At 51.4% G+C, this 14,725-nt stretch overlaps 1 protein-coding gene and 1 pseudogene across 6 annotated transcripts in view; both read right to left on the minus strand.

The window, feature by feature from the left end:
- Nucleotides 1-3,327: 3,327 nt before the first annotated feature.
- The window catches only part of BST2 (bone marrow stromal cell antigen 2), a 120,608-nt gene continuing 109,210 nt past the window's right edge, over nucleotides 3,328-14,725 (minus strand). For 4 of the 6 annotated variants that reach the window (XM_023747333.1, XM_023747334.1, XM_023747331.1 and 1 more), the window contains exons 3-4: nucleotides 4,094-4,571; nucleotides 3,328-3,503 (exon numbers count right to left, since the gene is read on the minus strand). In XM_023747333.1, the coding sequence (XP_023603101.1) occupies nucleotides 3,335-3,503; nucleotides 4,094-4,571 (647 nt within the window). In that variant the 3' untranslated portion in view covers nucleotides 3,328-3,334. Of the gene's footprint in view, nucleotides 3,504-3,701; nucleotides 3,824-4,093; nucleotides 4,572-4,823; nucleotides 4,900-6,157; nucleotides 6,501-14,725 lie in introns of those variants that run through there. The other 2 variants (XM_014448482.2, XM_023747335.1) reach the window with 2 other exon arrangements.
- LOC102427509 lies at nucleotides 12,845-13,661 on the minus strand (annotated as a pseudogene).

Below are 14,725 nucleotides of genomic sequence, written 5' to 3' on the forward strand. Positions count from 1 at the left end.
TCCTCCCTACTCCCCCTCTTTCTTTGCCTCCCACTTTGCCTCACCCTTTACTCTTTCCCCCTTCCTCATCCATCACCCTCTTCCCCTTCTCCTTCTCCTTCCTGTGGTGCACCTTTGATGTCCTTTCCTTCTCCTGGGCACACTCCAGCCCTCCTCAATGCTCTTCTGGAAAGCACCTTCCTACCCCAGGGCCTTTGCATTGGCTATTCCCTGTGCCAGAGGGCCCTTATCTCCCTCTGTGACCTCTATCCCTCCTCCTTCATTCATTGGTGTATGTTCTCCCTCAAAACCCTCCCCTCCCCTCACCAACTGCCTCAGGCTCCTTTGGATGATCTCTCAGCTCTGCTGTACTTTAATGTGGTGTTTGACTGGTTTCCAGCTGCCTCCCCCATCAGAGTGCATGAGCCCCTAAAAAGCAAAGCTCACATCTGCCTGGTTCCCACTGTCCCAGCCTGGGGCCTGGCACACAGTGGTTGGGCAGGAAATGTGAGCTGAGAAAACACTGTGAACTAGAATCTCAGTGTCCTGACTCCCTAGCCCTGGACCCCCCTCCCTTTTATTCCACATGAAGAAATCAGAGCCCAGAGAGACCAAGCCTCAGGCCAGGAACACACAGCAGCCGCTGGTCACTGCCAGATTCCTGTGGGACTTGGAACCCCTACAGACCTGTAGGACATGAGTCCTGACTTCTCAACCCCTGGCTCAGTTGGCCACAGCCAGGAGGGGAAGTGGGCATTTTTAGGAAGGAGAAAAGTTAGTAATTGGGCCATTGTGTCGGAGTTCGGGGGGTGCGGGGAGGGAGACATTGAACAGGTCACATTCATCTTGTTAGGCTTTGGGACAGCCACACTGTTTTGGAACATTCTGGTAGCCCCAGCTGGGAGTGGGAGTGGAGGAGGGGAGGTGGCGAAGTGATGAGGTCATGTGGCCCCATGGAAGGGTTTTCTTCCTGGAAATCAAGGGAACATGCTGAAGTCAAGGGTCCAATCGCCTGAGCAGCTGAGAGCCCTGAGCAAGTGCAGAGACTTCTCTGACCTGTTTCCTCATTTGCTACATGAGGTTGGTGGGGAGTGAAATGACTCAGTCATAGCAAAGGGGTCTCGGGGGCTCCCACTGAGCCCTCCTGCAGGCTGGGGACACAGAAGGGGGAGGGGCGCCCAGCCTGGCCCTCTCCAGCAGAGGTTCTCACAGCATATGATTCTGACTCCCAGGGGACACTTGATAATATCTGAGGGCAGTTCCTGTCCCAACCTGGGGGTAGGAGGGTCTGGCACCTGGTGGGTGGAGGCCAGGGATACCATGACTTCCTAACCATTCAGGGCAGCCCCCACCAGGGAGGGCACTACAGCTCAAATGTCAACAGTGCAGAGGTTGAGAAATCCTGCCCTAGAATGTCAGAGTGAGGCAGGAAGGAAATTGACAAGGTCCCTGCACAGAGAAATGGTCTGGGAGGGTGGGGAGTTGTGAGCAGGGGAAGGGAGGGGACAGAAGGGCCAGGGGAGCCTGTGGCAGGGATGTGTTTGGGGGTCCCTGGGTGGTTGACCACCTCATCTGGGGACTGCGGGACCTGAGGGCAATGAAGAATTTGGGCAGACACAGGGGTCCTGACCCCAGTGCCATGCACAGGAAGTTTCATGGACAATAGTCGGGATTCCAGGAGAAGTTGGAGGAAGTAAGATAAGAGAGAGGAAGGAATTAGGGGACATGTGAGGATCCAGGAGAGTGGGTGAAGGGTCTCTCAGGATGGTGGCCCTCCATTTTGGAGAAGCAGACTCTCTGGAGGTGGGGCTCTGCAGGATGAATAAGAATTTGGGGGATGGAAGAGGGAGGTACATTGTGACAAATGCCTGGCCTGGGTGTGTCTGCAGATCCAGGTGTGATTCCCAGCCCCGCACTTTCTGCCTGTATGTATTTAATTGATTTTTCTTTCTTTTTTGTTAAAAATATATATTTATTGATTTTTTACAGAGAGGAAGGGAGAGAGATAGTTACAAACATCGATGAGAGAGAAACATCGATCAGCTGCCTCCTGCACACCTCCCACTGGGGATGTGCCTACAACCCACGTACATGTCCTTGACCGGAATCGAACCTGGGACCTTTCAGTCTGCAGGCCGACGCTCTATCCACTGAGCGAAACCAGTAACGGCGATTTTTCTTTTTATTGATTGATTGATTTTAGAGAGGGGGGGGGAGGGAAACATTATTTTGTTGTCTCACTTACTCATGCTCTCACTGATTGATCCTTGTCTGTGCCCTTACTGAGGATTGAACCGTGACCTTGGCAACTGAGCTACCCAGTCAGGGCTTAACTGGTTTTTAGAGAGAGAGGAAGGAAGAGCAGAAGGGAGAGAGAAAGACAGAGAAACATCTATGTGAGAGCAAAACATGGATTGGCTGAATCCTGCATGCCACCTACCCTGGAAGGATCCTGCAACCCGGGCCTGTGCCTTGACCAGGAATTGAACTGGCAGCCTTTTGGTGCTTGGGAAGATGCACAACCAACTGAGCCACACCCACCGGGCCAGCCCTGCACTTTCCATGGGAGGGGGTGGGGAACTGGACAAGATGCCCTCCTCACAACCTCCGTTTCCATGGAAAGGGATGGGGACCAAGAGCCTCAGGAGCTGGGGGAGGAGACAAGACTAGAATGCTGAGCACTGAGTGAGCACCGATGGGGGTGGGGAAGGGTGGACAGTCCTTTAGGGTGAATCCATCAGAAAAGAGGCCTGGGTAGGCAGTGGGGTGTACCTGACCAAACCCTGTGGGCTTCTGGGAACATTTTGGAGCAAGGAGGCTGGTGTAGCCATCAAGGGGTCCCAGATGCGTGGGACTGACACAGTGATCCTCCAGGAACTACAGAGTAAGTTCCTTCCCCCAAAGGGGATGCTTATTTTGTGGAACCCAAAGACCCCAGAAGTTACCTTCCAGAAACCATGACAGCAAAGAACAGATGCCCCCTCCCACTTCATCACCTGCCCAGCTTGGAAGTGGGGGTGGGTGGGTGCAGCTTTTGGCCAACTTTGATGCTTCCCCACCTCTATGGCTCCCCCATGAACCGCCCCCTGCCACCTGGCCCCCGGCCCCCCCTCACCGACCCCTCCCCACAGCCATGTGCCCCTCAGAACTGCCAGGTCAGGGAAACCCAGAGGGAAACAGGGGAGTCCAGATGGTGGCCTAAGAGACAACAAGGCTGAGTCAGGCAGAACTTGCCCCAACCCCTCCATGAGCCTCACCCACTCCTGTCTGGACCCATCCCTCTGAACCCGACATAGATGGGCCTGGGTGCCTGTCACTCCTTGAGTCAATTATTAAGCAGACACAGGGTTGAATCCTATGAAAGTTTATTAGGATGTATTGCCGGCCGAATGGGAGAGAGCATCTGTGGGACCAGGTTATCTTTCCAAGATGACAGGAAACTCTCGGAAAAGGAGCATGAACTGCATTCAGAGGTTAATCCCCTTGTCTCTGGGCAAACAGCTCTCAGCCAGGTTAGAATGTGCCTAATTGGAAGGGAACAGTCAGTCAACAGACAGGGTTAATAGGATAACATAGCTGGTCCCCACTGTTCTGTTTCTGCCCCACAGCTCCTCACTGGGATTCCTCTCTCTCCAGCGCCCAGCCCCTTCCCGCAGGCAGGCCACCACCCCAGACCCTGACTGTCCCTAACTCCTCCCATCCCTCTCCAGCCCCCTCCTCACCGGCAGGCTTTCTGAGGTAAAAGACCAGCAGAGCCAGGAGGCTCAGGAACAGGAGCAGGGCGGTCACATAGAGAAGCACGCTGATCCAGAATTTGGCAGAGACCAAGTCCTCATTCTCTTTTCTGAGGAGGAGACGGGGACACCTCAGGAGGCTGCCAGGTCTGGCTGCACTGGTGCTGGGCTCGAAGCCCCTCAAAATCTCTTCTCCTTCCCCACCAAGTGACTGGGCAGGACAGTGACTGGTTGCCACCCAGAGTTGGGTGACTGGAGGGACAAGGCTGGGCTCCAACTCTGTCCCCAGGGCAATGGGAATTATCAGAGCCAAAGGGGATCCTAGGTCTTGGGGTTGGAAGGAGGAAGGGGTGTGGCCGGGGGTGGGTGGGTGTCCTGACCTTAGTTGCTCCAGCTCCGCGGATTTCTTCTCCAGATCCCCGGATTTCTTCTTCAGATCCGCGGATTTCTTCTCCAGATCCCCGGATTTCTTCTTCAGATCCCCGGATTTCTTCTCCAGATCCGCGGATTTCTTCTCTAGATCCGCGGATTTCTTCTTCAGATCCGCGGATTTCTTCTCCAGATCCTCGGATTTCTTCTCTAGATCCGCGGATTTCTTCTTCAGATCCGCGGATTTCTTCTCTAGATCCGCGGATTTCTTCTTCAGATCCGCGGATTTCTTCTCCAGATCCGCGGATTTCTTCTCCAGATCCGCGGATTTCTTCTCCAGATCCCCGGATTTCTTCTTCAGATCCGCGGATTTCTTCTCCAGATCAGCGGATTTCTTCTCCAGATCCCGGGATTTCTTTACATCCGCGGATTTCTCCTCCAGCTCTGCGGATTTGTCTCGCAGCGACTGATTCAATGTCTTGATCTCCTCTAAAGAGGGACAGAGTGTGTGTCAGCACCGTAGTCACGCCCCTCAACTGGCCCCACCCCCGGACAGGACCCCGCCTCCATTTGAGCGAGTGCACCTTGGAAGTCCGGCATGCCCGCCCCTTCTACTTCCACTGGATTTGGTCCTGTCCCTCTAGCCGGACCCCAATCCTGAGGCCTACCCCTCCCTCCTCTTCAATACCTGACCTGCTCCTGCAAACTCCCTGACTGCAACCGGGCCTGTGTTTTTCTCACCTTGAAGTTTCTGCACCAGCTCCTGTTGCTTGTGGCCCGCAGCCTTCTCCTCTTTCAGGGAAATCTTCAGGGTCTCCTGGGATGCCCGGGAAGAGTAAGGGTGTTGTAAACTGGGGTTCTTGTCCCTGTTGGGGTTGACTGCTGTCCGTGGGCCCTGACCCTGTCTCCAGGCCCTGGAGTCAGAGGGGCTCAGGCCCAAACCCCTTTCAGGATTCCTGCCAACCCTCTCTGAACCTGTCTCCACCCTGAAGAATGACCACAGCCTCCCACCCTCCAGGGTGTGATCCTCTAAATGGGAGTTTCAAGCCCTCCCCCCCCCCCCACTTTAGGAATTTGGAGGCTCTCTTTGCCCAAAGCCTAGGAGAAATGTCCAGATCCCCTGGGCTATTGTCCAAGAAGAGTTAGACGTCCCCTGCAACCCAGAACACTGTGGGATTTCTGAACCCAAGTTAGATGTCCACTGGGAATTTCAAGGTCCCCCACATCAAGACCTCAGTTAAAATGCTGCCTCTCAGGGATGCAGTAGAAGTATCAAGAGCCCCTGCCTTGCCCTGGCCAGGTAGCTCAGTTGGTTAGATTGTCATCCCAATATGCCAAGGTTGTGGGTTCAATCCCTGATCAGGGCACATACTGAGAATCAACCCATCAATGCATCAATAGTGGAACAACAAATCAATGTTCCTCTTGCTCTCTCCCTTCCTCTCTCCTAAAATCAACACATAAAAACTAAAAAAAAAAAAAAAAATGCCCCTGCCTTCTTCAGAGTCTGGTGTGGTCCCCATCCCAACCCCCAGAGGGGATTTCTGCTCCCTGAGCCTGTGCCCAAGGGGAATTCCCAGCTGTCCTAGACCCATGGTCGGCAAACTGCGGTTCATGAGCCACATGCGGCTCTTTGGCCCCTTGAGTGTGGCTCTTCCTAAGCCTTAGGAGTACCCTAATTAATAACAATGTACCTACCTATATAGTTTAAGTTTAAAAAATTTGGCTCTCAAAAGAAATTTCAATCGTTGTACTGTTGATATTTGGCTCTGTTGACTAATGAGTTTGCCAACCACTGCCCTAGACCAATGTCCTGGGGTTTGGAGATTCATCCACATCCTACTGGGAATACTGAGGTCCCTTAGTGGGTGCTCTGGGGTCCCACACTGGCACCCCAGAGGGAGTTTAGAGCTCCCCAAAACCCTGGTGGGGAAATTCAGGCTCCCCATGCAGGGGCCTAGGGGCCGTTTCAAGGTCTATCTCCATCTCCACCTCGACCCTGGGGGTCCCCAAGCACCCAGACCCTGAGAGTCCTCCCAAGCACAGGGCCCTCTCTAGGAGGGGCAGTGACTTACCACAGTCTGTTTGCAAGTGGCAGCTTGAGCCTCAGTCCTCCGCAAGACTTCCTGGGCCTGGGTCAGCTCCTGCTCCAGGAGGTGGGTGATGTTTCTACACTCCTGCTCAGCCGGGAGGCAATCCTTGCAAGCTGGCCTATTGGCCTTGGCAGCCAAAACCACTGCTGCCACAAACAGACCGACCACCAGGAGGCCCAGCAGGATCCACACCCACACTGGCAGCTTGCGGTCCTCCAGCTTGTTGGGATTTTCATCCGTGGGCAGTCGGGAGTAGCGGTGAGAAGTGGGTGCCATTGAGAGTGATGCAGGGGAGTCTGGGTGTGAGTAAGGAAAGGAAGCTAGAACTTTCTACGTGCTGGAACCGCCCCCTGATTAGCATGTGATCTAGGCCAACCAATGAGAAGTTCCAAAATGGGGCATCTGCAGGAAGAGGACAGTTTAGCTTTCATTTTCCCTCCCAGAATGAGAATTATGGGCTTGGCCCTTCTGGGCTGGGTGCTGGCCCATGAGCTCCTGTGGGAGAGGACACCCCATCGTATGTCCCTGCCCTTCTCCAGTGTTCCTGAAGGTGACAGCTGCAGTGACAAGAAGCCTAGGGCATGCCAGCCTCCTGTTCCTGCGGACTGTGACCTGAGAGGCAGAGCATCATTGGTCCAGTCCCCAGCTGGGGAAACTGAGGCTGAGAGGTGAGTGGTGGACTGGGAGTGGGCAGGGCCAGGGTCTCCCCCAAGAGGCTGGCTTTGGTGTCACTCTCCGTAGTGACCCAGCAGGAGCTCCCATAGCATCCCTGCTGCTGTCTCAGAGGGGACCTTAGGGGCCATGGAGGGTGTCGAAGGAGGAATATCCTTCTGCCTCGACTGCTTAAAGCCACTCACCAGCCACAGGACCAGGATGGGGATGGTCGTGCTGAAGAGCCACCAAGGAGCTTGTGCATCCCATGAGCAGGAGCCTCTCCCAGACCAGGACCCCAGGTGCAAGGACACAGCCCTGGGTGAAGCAGACTTATTTGAGCTGCGCTGTGCTAGCCTCCAAACTTTAGGGCCAACTCGGGACCAGCACTGCGGGTCAGAGGCCAAGGCTGTGTGTGAACAGCCCTGTGGCCCAATGGGACTCTGGGCAAGCAATGTCCCCTCTGCCTCAGTTTCCATGGAGCTGTAAAATGGGGATGATGATAACTAACATTTTCGTGGCCCCCTAAATGTTGCACCCAAGGCAAGAGCCTTCCTCACCTCGCACTAGTCGTGGCCCTGCAAACAGAAAGTTGTGGGTTTTCCCTATAAATCGGTTATGCCACCTTTCTTCTGTGTTTTGCTCAGGTTAAGGTCCAAGCACTTGAGACAAAGTCTGATTGGCAGCGAAGGGATAGAATCTCATGGGAAGTGATGAGAGTGAAGAGGCGAGTGTTGTGATTTTTGATGAGGAAGTTGAAGATGCTCCCATGCCATTGGACCCCTTAATACCAGGAAAAGCACAGTGTGGGGAATACAAAAACACATTTTCCTTCCACCTTTCTAAATTCTTCTGCCTAGACTAATAATCAATTTAACACCAGACAGGTTAACAGGAGCAAACAGCCAGCTTTATTGCACATGACATATTTATTACACATGACAGCTTTATTACATACTAGAGGCCCGGTGCACGAAATTCGTGCACTAGTGGTGGTGTCCCTCAGCCCAGCCTGCACCCTCTCCAATCTGGGACATCCTTCTCACAATCCAGGACTGCTGGCTCCCAACCACTCACCTGCCTGTCTGCCTGATTGCCCCTAACCACTTCTGCCTGCAAGCCTGATCACCTCCTAACCACTTTGCTGCCAGCCTGATCGACGCCTAACTGTTCCCCTGCTGGCCTGATTGCTCCCAACTGCCCTCCCTGCCGCCCAGTTGCCCTCAATTGCCCTCCCCTGCTGGCCGATCAACCCCCAACTGCCCTCCCCTGCTGGACCAGGTCACCCCCAACTGCCCTCCCCTGCAGGCCTTGTCGCCCCCAACATCCCTCACCTGCAGGCCATCTTGTGACCACCTGGGGGTGGCCATTTGTGTGTAGTGATGGTCAATTTGCATACTGCTCATGACTAATTAGAATATCTGGTAGTGACTGTGAGGGTGTCATGACCAATTTGCATATTACCCTTTTATTAGTATACATTTATATTGTGTCATGAGAAACCCCAGGGCAGACTGGGCATTTGAGGCACAGGTGCCACCCAGAGCTACAGAGGGGGAGTTGGGGTTTGGGACTTGAAAGAGGAGGAAGGCAATTCACATGGACTTGGAAAACAGATGTTTGCTGGGCCAACTTGAGCAATGAGAATGTGATCAGAGGGCCTTGCTAGTGTCCTCTCTGTCCTTCCCACCCAGTTCCTATTAAACTACAGATGCCTGTGCTGAGCTCCCCTCCTGGAGCAGGTCCTCTTCTAAATCCCTTTCAGGCAGTTAGGGAGAAGGGCGGGGCTCTTCCTGAGGCTTTTGTTTCTTGAAAGGAACAGCTTAAACAGTCAGTATCTCCAAAGGCATATTTGGGGCGGTCCACTCTGCTCCCCTCCACAGAAACAACAACCCAGCCAACAGGGCTGCCCAGACTCAGGGAATGTTTGTGATAATACACTCCCACCCAGCTTACATTTCTAAATATATTTTTATTGATTTCAGAGAGGAAGAGAGAGGGAAAGAGAGATAGAAACATCAATGGTGAATGAGAATCATTGATTGGCTGCCTCCTGCACATCCACTACTGGGGATTGAGCCGGCAACATGGGCATGTGCCCTTGACCTGCAGGAGGCAGAGAGAATGAGCAATCCTACCACACACCCTGCCCTCTGGCAGCACCTGCCTGTGCTCAGGGGGCTTAAGGCTCTACTCCCTTCTCGGTGGGATTATGTTATTCTGCAGGGAGGCTTTGCCCAGTGAGGGGGCCTCCCTGGGCAGGTGGTGTAACAGAATGAAAAGCTCTCTCTGATTCTATCTTATTTCTAGCCTGCATTTCTCCCATGGCCTTCAGGTCATGCTCTAGGTATGCTAATTATTAGAGAAATTCTGCTGAAAGCTTGAACTTTTGGCAAAGGTTTGTGGGAGCCTCAAGACCTAATGAGACCAGCAGAGGTCGCTGGAGAACTAGGGGACAAAAAGAATCAGAGTGTTCTGTGCTCTTCCTTGGGTCCCTGTTGGAGCCCAGGTGTCAACACCTCTGGCCTGTTCTCCCTTCCCTTGACACGAAATAAGCCTGAATTCTGGGCTCTCCTGAGATGGCTTTGTGGGAGCTTTAAGGCCCCCGTCTTTTCCAGCTGGCGCCTTCTTGATCAGTAAACCTTTCTTCCTCCAATCTCTGATGTTTTGAATATTGACCTTTTTTGATGCATTGGGTGCATGAACTTTGAATCAGTAACAGTGGGACCCTAGAGATCTATAGAGGGGGAAGCACAAATCTTAGGGAGGTGAGAATGCTACAGGCCATCTACACCCCTATTTTTTTTTAATTATTTATATCTATTTCAGAGAGAAAGGGAGAGGGAAAGAGAGAGAGAAACATCAATGATGAGAGAGAATCATTGACTGGCTGCCTTCTGTAAAACCCTGCACTTGGCTGGAATCGAAGCCGGGAAACTTCAGTCCCCAGACCGACGCTCTATTCACTGAGCCAAACCAGCTAGGGCAGCACACCCCTATTTTTGAGGGCCCTGATTGGTGCCACATTCCCTGCAGGAATGAAAACCAAGATACTCCAGTCTGCCCCCAGCACCTGGTAAGGGATGCAGATATCCACTGTGAGCCCAGTCATGGGATGGATCAGTTCTGAAGAACTGACGTGTAGCTGTATTCAAATTCACAATAGCTTTAAGAGGAGAAACTTACATATGTGGGCAAAGCAGCTGCTTGCTTGCAGTGGTGGCGGCCGGGGACAAACCCACACCTTCCCAGGACAGGATTCTCCCGCCCCTGCCTCCTTTTTTAAAAAATCCCCTCACAGGAAGATATGCTTTTGTAGAGTTTATGTATTCATTTATTTATTTAAATATGTTTTTATTGATTTTTTAGAGAGAGAGTAAGGGAGAGGGATAGAGAGATAGAAACATTGGTGAGAGAGAAACATGGATTGGCTGCCTCCAGAATGCTCAAGGGGAATGGAGCCCGTAACAGGGGCATGTGCCCCTGACTGAAATTGATCCCGGGACCCTTCAGTCAGCAGGCCTACATTCTATCCTCTGAGACAAACTTGTTAGGGTTCTAAATAAACTTTTCTTTTTTTTTTTAGTTTATTCTTTTTTTTAATTAAATCTTTATTGTTCAGATTATTACAGTTGTTCCTCTTTTTCCCCCCCATAGCTCCCTTCCACCTGGTTCCCCTCCCACCCTCTGCCCTTACCACCCCCCCACTGTCCTCATTTATAGGTGCATGATTTTTGTTCAGTCTCTTCCCGAATCCCCCACACCCCTTTCCCCCCCCCAAGAATAGTCAGTCCACTCCTTTTCTATGCCCCTGATTCTATTATAATCACCAGTTCATTCTGATCATCAGATTATTTATTCACTTGATTTTTAGATTCACTTGTTGATAGATGTGTATTTGTTGTTCATAATTTGTATCTGTACCTTTTTCTTCTTCTTCCTCTATTTAAAGGATACCTTTCAGCATTTCATATAATACTGGTTTAGTGGTGATGAACCCCTTTAGCTTTTCCTTATCTGTGAAGCTCTTTACCTGACCTTCAATTCTGAATAATAGCTTTGCTGGATAAAGTAATCTTGGTTGTAGGTTCTTGGTATTCATCACTTTGAATATTTCTTGCCACTCCCTTCTGGCCTGCAAAATTTCTGTTGAGAAATCAGCTGACAGTCATATGGGTACTCCTTTGTAGGTAATTGACTGTCTTTCTCTTGCTGCTTTTAAGATTCTCTCTTTGTCTTTTACTCTTGGCATTTTAATTATGATGTGTCTTGGTGTGGTCCTCTTTGAATTCCTTTTGCTTGGGGTTCTCTGCACTTCCTGGACTTGTAAGTCTATTTCTTTCACCAGATAGGGGAAGTTTTCTGTCACTATTTCTTCAAATAAGTTTTCAATAAATTGCTCTCTCTCTTCTTCTGGAACCCCCATAATTCGGATGTTGGTATGCTTGAAGTTGTCCCAGAGGCTCCTTACACTATCTTCATATTTTTGGATTTTTTTTTCTTTTTGTTTTTCCAGTTGGGTGTTTTTTGCTTCTTCGTATTTCAAATCTTTGACTTGATTCTTGCGATCCTCTAGTCTGCTGTTGGAACTCTGTATAATATTCTTTATTTCAGTCAGTGTATGCTTAATTTCTATTTGGTCCTTTTTCATATCCTCGAGGGTCTCACTAGATTTCTTGAGGGTCTCACTAAGTTTATCGGTGGTTTCTAGAAAATTCTTGAAAAACCTAAAAAGTGTGGTTTTGAACTCTATATCCTGTAGTTTGCTTTCCTCCATTTCTGTCATTTGTGTCCTTTTTCTTGGTCTCGGCATTTTTTATGCTTCCTGTGTTGATAAAGTGTCTTTCGTGCTAGGTGTCCTATAGGGCCCAGTGGCTCAGCCTCCCCAATTACCTGAAGAGGACACTCTTGGTGCACCCCCTTGTGGTCTTTGTGCACAGTCTTGTTGTAGTTAAGCCTTGATTGTTGTCGGTATCACTTGGAGGAATTGACATCCAGGCCAATTGGCTGTGAGAATCAGCTGTGTCTATGGTGGGAGAACTTCTGTGCTGAAGACACCCTTCTGGGGCAAGACTTGCTTCAGTGGGGCTTTGGTGCTCACTGAGTCTGCCCCCTGAGTGTATTCCTTATGGATCTGAGGAGTTGTAATCTGGATGGTCCCACTCTGACCACTGGGTACACTGGCTCTTGGATCTCTAAGGAGGTGCTAATTTAGCCTCTGCCTGAGGCTACCCAGCAGGAGCTATGGAGAGATCTGCAGATTCCTCTTCTTTGTTTGGGGTTTGGAGGTGCCCAGATGAGGCCCAGCTGTGAAGCAATGCAAGCTGCTGTGGGGCCTTGGGCCTTCTCTTGGAAGTTCTGTGTCTCTCTGACCCAGCTGCAGTTTGTTAGGTAATTTTCAGATTGCAAAGGGCCAGGCCTTTCATATGCAAAAGCCTCTGCTCACAGCTTGGGTGGGGTGGGGGTCTCAGGGGATCAACAGGGTGGAGCAAGCAGCTATGGCTGATTCTCAGTCCTACCCTAAGAGGCCCCGCGTCTCAGTGTCCCGGTAATCGCTGCAAGCACCTCTGAGAGAAACCTGCCCTTGAGTTCCGCCCGATGACAGACAGTCCAGTTTCTCCCCGTATGAGTCTGGGTCCCCAGAGACTTGCCGGGAACTGGAGTTCAGAGCAGTCAGGAGCTTGAGACTCCTTCCCGATTGAAAAAGACAACCGTGTCCTCAGTTGCCAGCCTTTTCCACGTGCGCCTCCCTACCTCTGCACTTTACTTCCGCACCTCCTCTGAGTCTCAGTGTGCTTTTCTCTTTCCTTCTAGTTGTAGAATTTCCACTCAGCCAGCCTTCCTGTGGTTCTGGATGATGTCCGTTTTGTGTTTTAGTTGTATTTTTGAAGTGGTTGTGCGAGGCAGCAATTTCCGGTGTTTACCTATGCCGCCATCTTGGTTTCTCCCAATTGATGTTTTTATCTCCTCTCTCTCTCTTTCTCTCTCTCTTTTCCTTTTCCTTTCTCTTTCCTTTTACCACTAGAAAAAAACTAGACTACAGGGCGACTCTGTGGAGACAGTTTGGTCTTCCTCGGAAATCCTCTAGGTGGAAGAAGGCAGGTACAGTTCGCTGAAGGACGTAATGAGGCTGTAGTAAGTCTTTTCATCATCTGTTAGTCCTGCATTGCCAGGTCTCACCACCGCAGCTCCATGTACATCTGCTTCCTCAGCAGCACTGGCCTCTAGAGTCCCGTCTGTCAGAAACAAGATGTTGTTGGTTGAGCACCCAATGCTGTTTGCAATCTTGCCATCACTCTCACTCTCTACTTTGTGTCCAGTCTTGGTATGAAAGTGACCATCAACAAGCTCAAGAATATCTCCCTCTGTAGAACACCCGAATAATAGTTTCTGTGCTTCTACACTCCCTGAAGCATAAATATACGCCTTCATTCCAGCCTGTTTCCACTTCCTGACTGCTGGACCTACATCTTCAAAGAACTCTGCTTTCACGTGCCTGCTGGGAATGCTGCCCTCCACATGTGGCCCTGCAGCTGTTTCAGTGCCGGCGTCTTTCGGTCCAGAGACACCTGCCGGCTCACGTACCTGCCACGGCCTGGATCATCAGTTGCAGGTCATCTGCTCCATCCTCAGGTGCAGCAGGGATCGGAACAGCCCCATCCAGGTGGGAGTCCTCTTCAGCCTGTTTCCTCAAAAGACCGACATCCTGCTGGCATTCCTCTTCTTCCCAATGTGTTCTGCAAATACTCTTTAACTTTTTCTTTGATGTAAGGAAATAAAACGTCTGTCATCTAACCGGGCCTGCGCCCCTCTTCCAGTCCTCGGTCAGCCAAAGAGGCCGCGCAGCATCCCGGTGGGTCTGGCTGCGGTGGTTCCGCTGATTGGCTGGGGAGGCCCGCCGCCCCCTCTCCGCCGCGCAGGTGGCAGGAGCAGAAGAGGCGCCGCTGCCCGCAGGGGCCACCGCGCCGCTTCCTGTCGGCCGGTTCCAGCCAGCGCGGGGTAAATAAACTTTTGATTGTATTTTGAAAAACAAACACACGCAAGAATCTGAAGGTTTCCTCTCTCCAACACCAGAGAATATGTCAGGCAATGATACCCTACAAAGTCCAACTCTGGAGCATATCCAGCCTCTGTGGCGGCGAATCCCCTCCTGTTAGAGTGATCACACCAGTGCTGAGGGGAAATGCCCGCTGGGAACCAGGCAGTCTACCCCCCGTGAAGAGTGGTGGCTGTCACACAATATAAATTATCCAGCGTGGAGGGCATGAGCAAAGAGGAGGGACTCTCTGAGAACTGTGGAGTGGGGAGCGAATGCCCTGCCCAGAGTGCTTTTCATGGCCTGGTGTGGCTTGTGTCTGGTAAGTGGGCACATGGACCCTCCCCTGCTCCAACTTCCCTCCCTCCTGCGGGGAGACAGTGAAGGCCATCAGTCAGCGGACTGTGAGAGCTGGGAGCCTGGCCAGATCCTCAGGGAAGAAGACAGCTTGCAGTGTTGCTCTTACACAGTGTTGGTCAAAGCAACAGCACGGGTCAGCCACCCCACGTGTGCCCCTCTGAGGCCTGATGGGACTTAGCGGTTGAACTTGTAAGTCCTCATAAACCCATGTTTTTCACAGACAGTCCTCTGGGTTCTTTCTTTCTTTCTTTTTTTAAAATATATTTTATTGATTTTTTACAGAGAGGAAGGGAGAGGGATAAAGAGTTAGAAACACTGATGAGAGAGAAACATCGATCAGCTGCCTCCTGCATACCTTCTATTGGGGATGTGCCCACAACCAAGGCACATGCCCTTGACCGGAATCGAACCTGGGTCCCTTAAGTCCGCAGGCCGACACTCTATCCCGTGAGCCAAACTGGTTAAAGCCTCAGCACTTTTGTAAAAAAGCCGGTTGGCTCATA

This window comes from Myotis lucifugus, unplaced genomic scaffold (genome assembly GCF_000147115.1).
Source record: "Myotis lucifugus unplaced genomic scaffold, Myoluc2.0 scaffold_841, whole genome shotgun sequence".
In the NCBI taxonomy this organism is placed as follows: Eukaryota; Metazoa; Chordata; class Mammalia; order Chiroptera; family Vespertilionidae; genus Myotis; species Myotis lucifugus.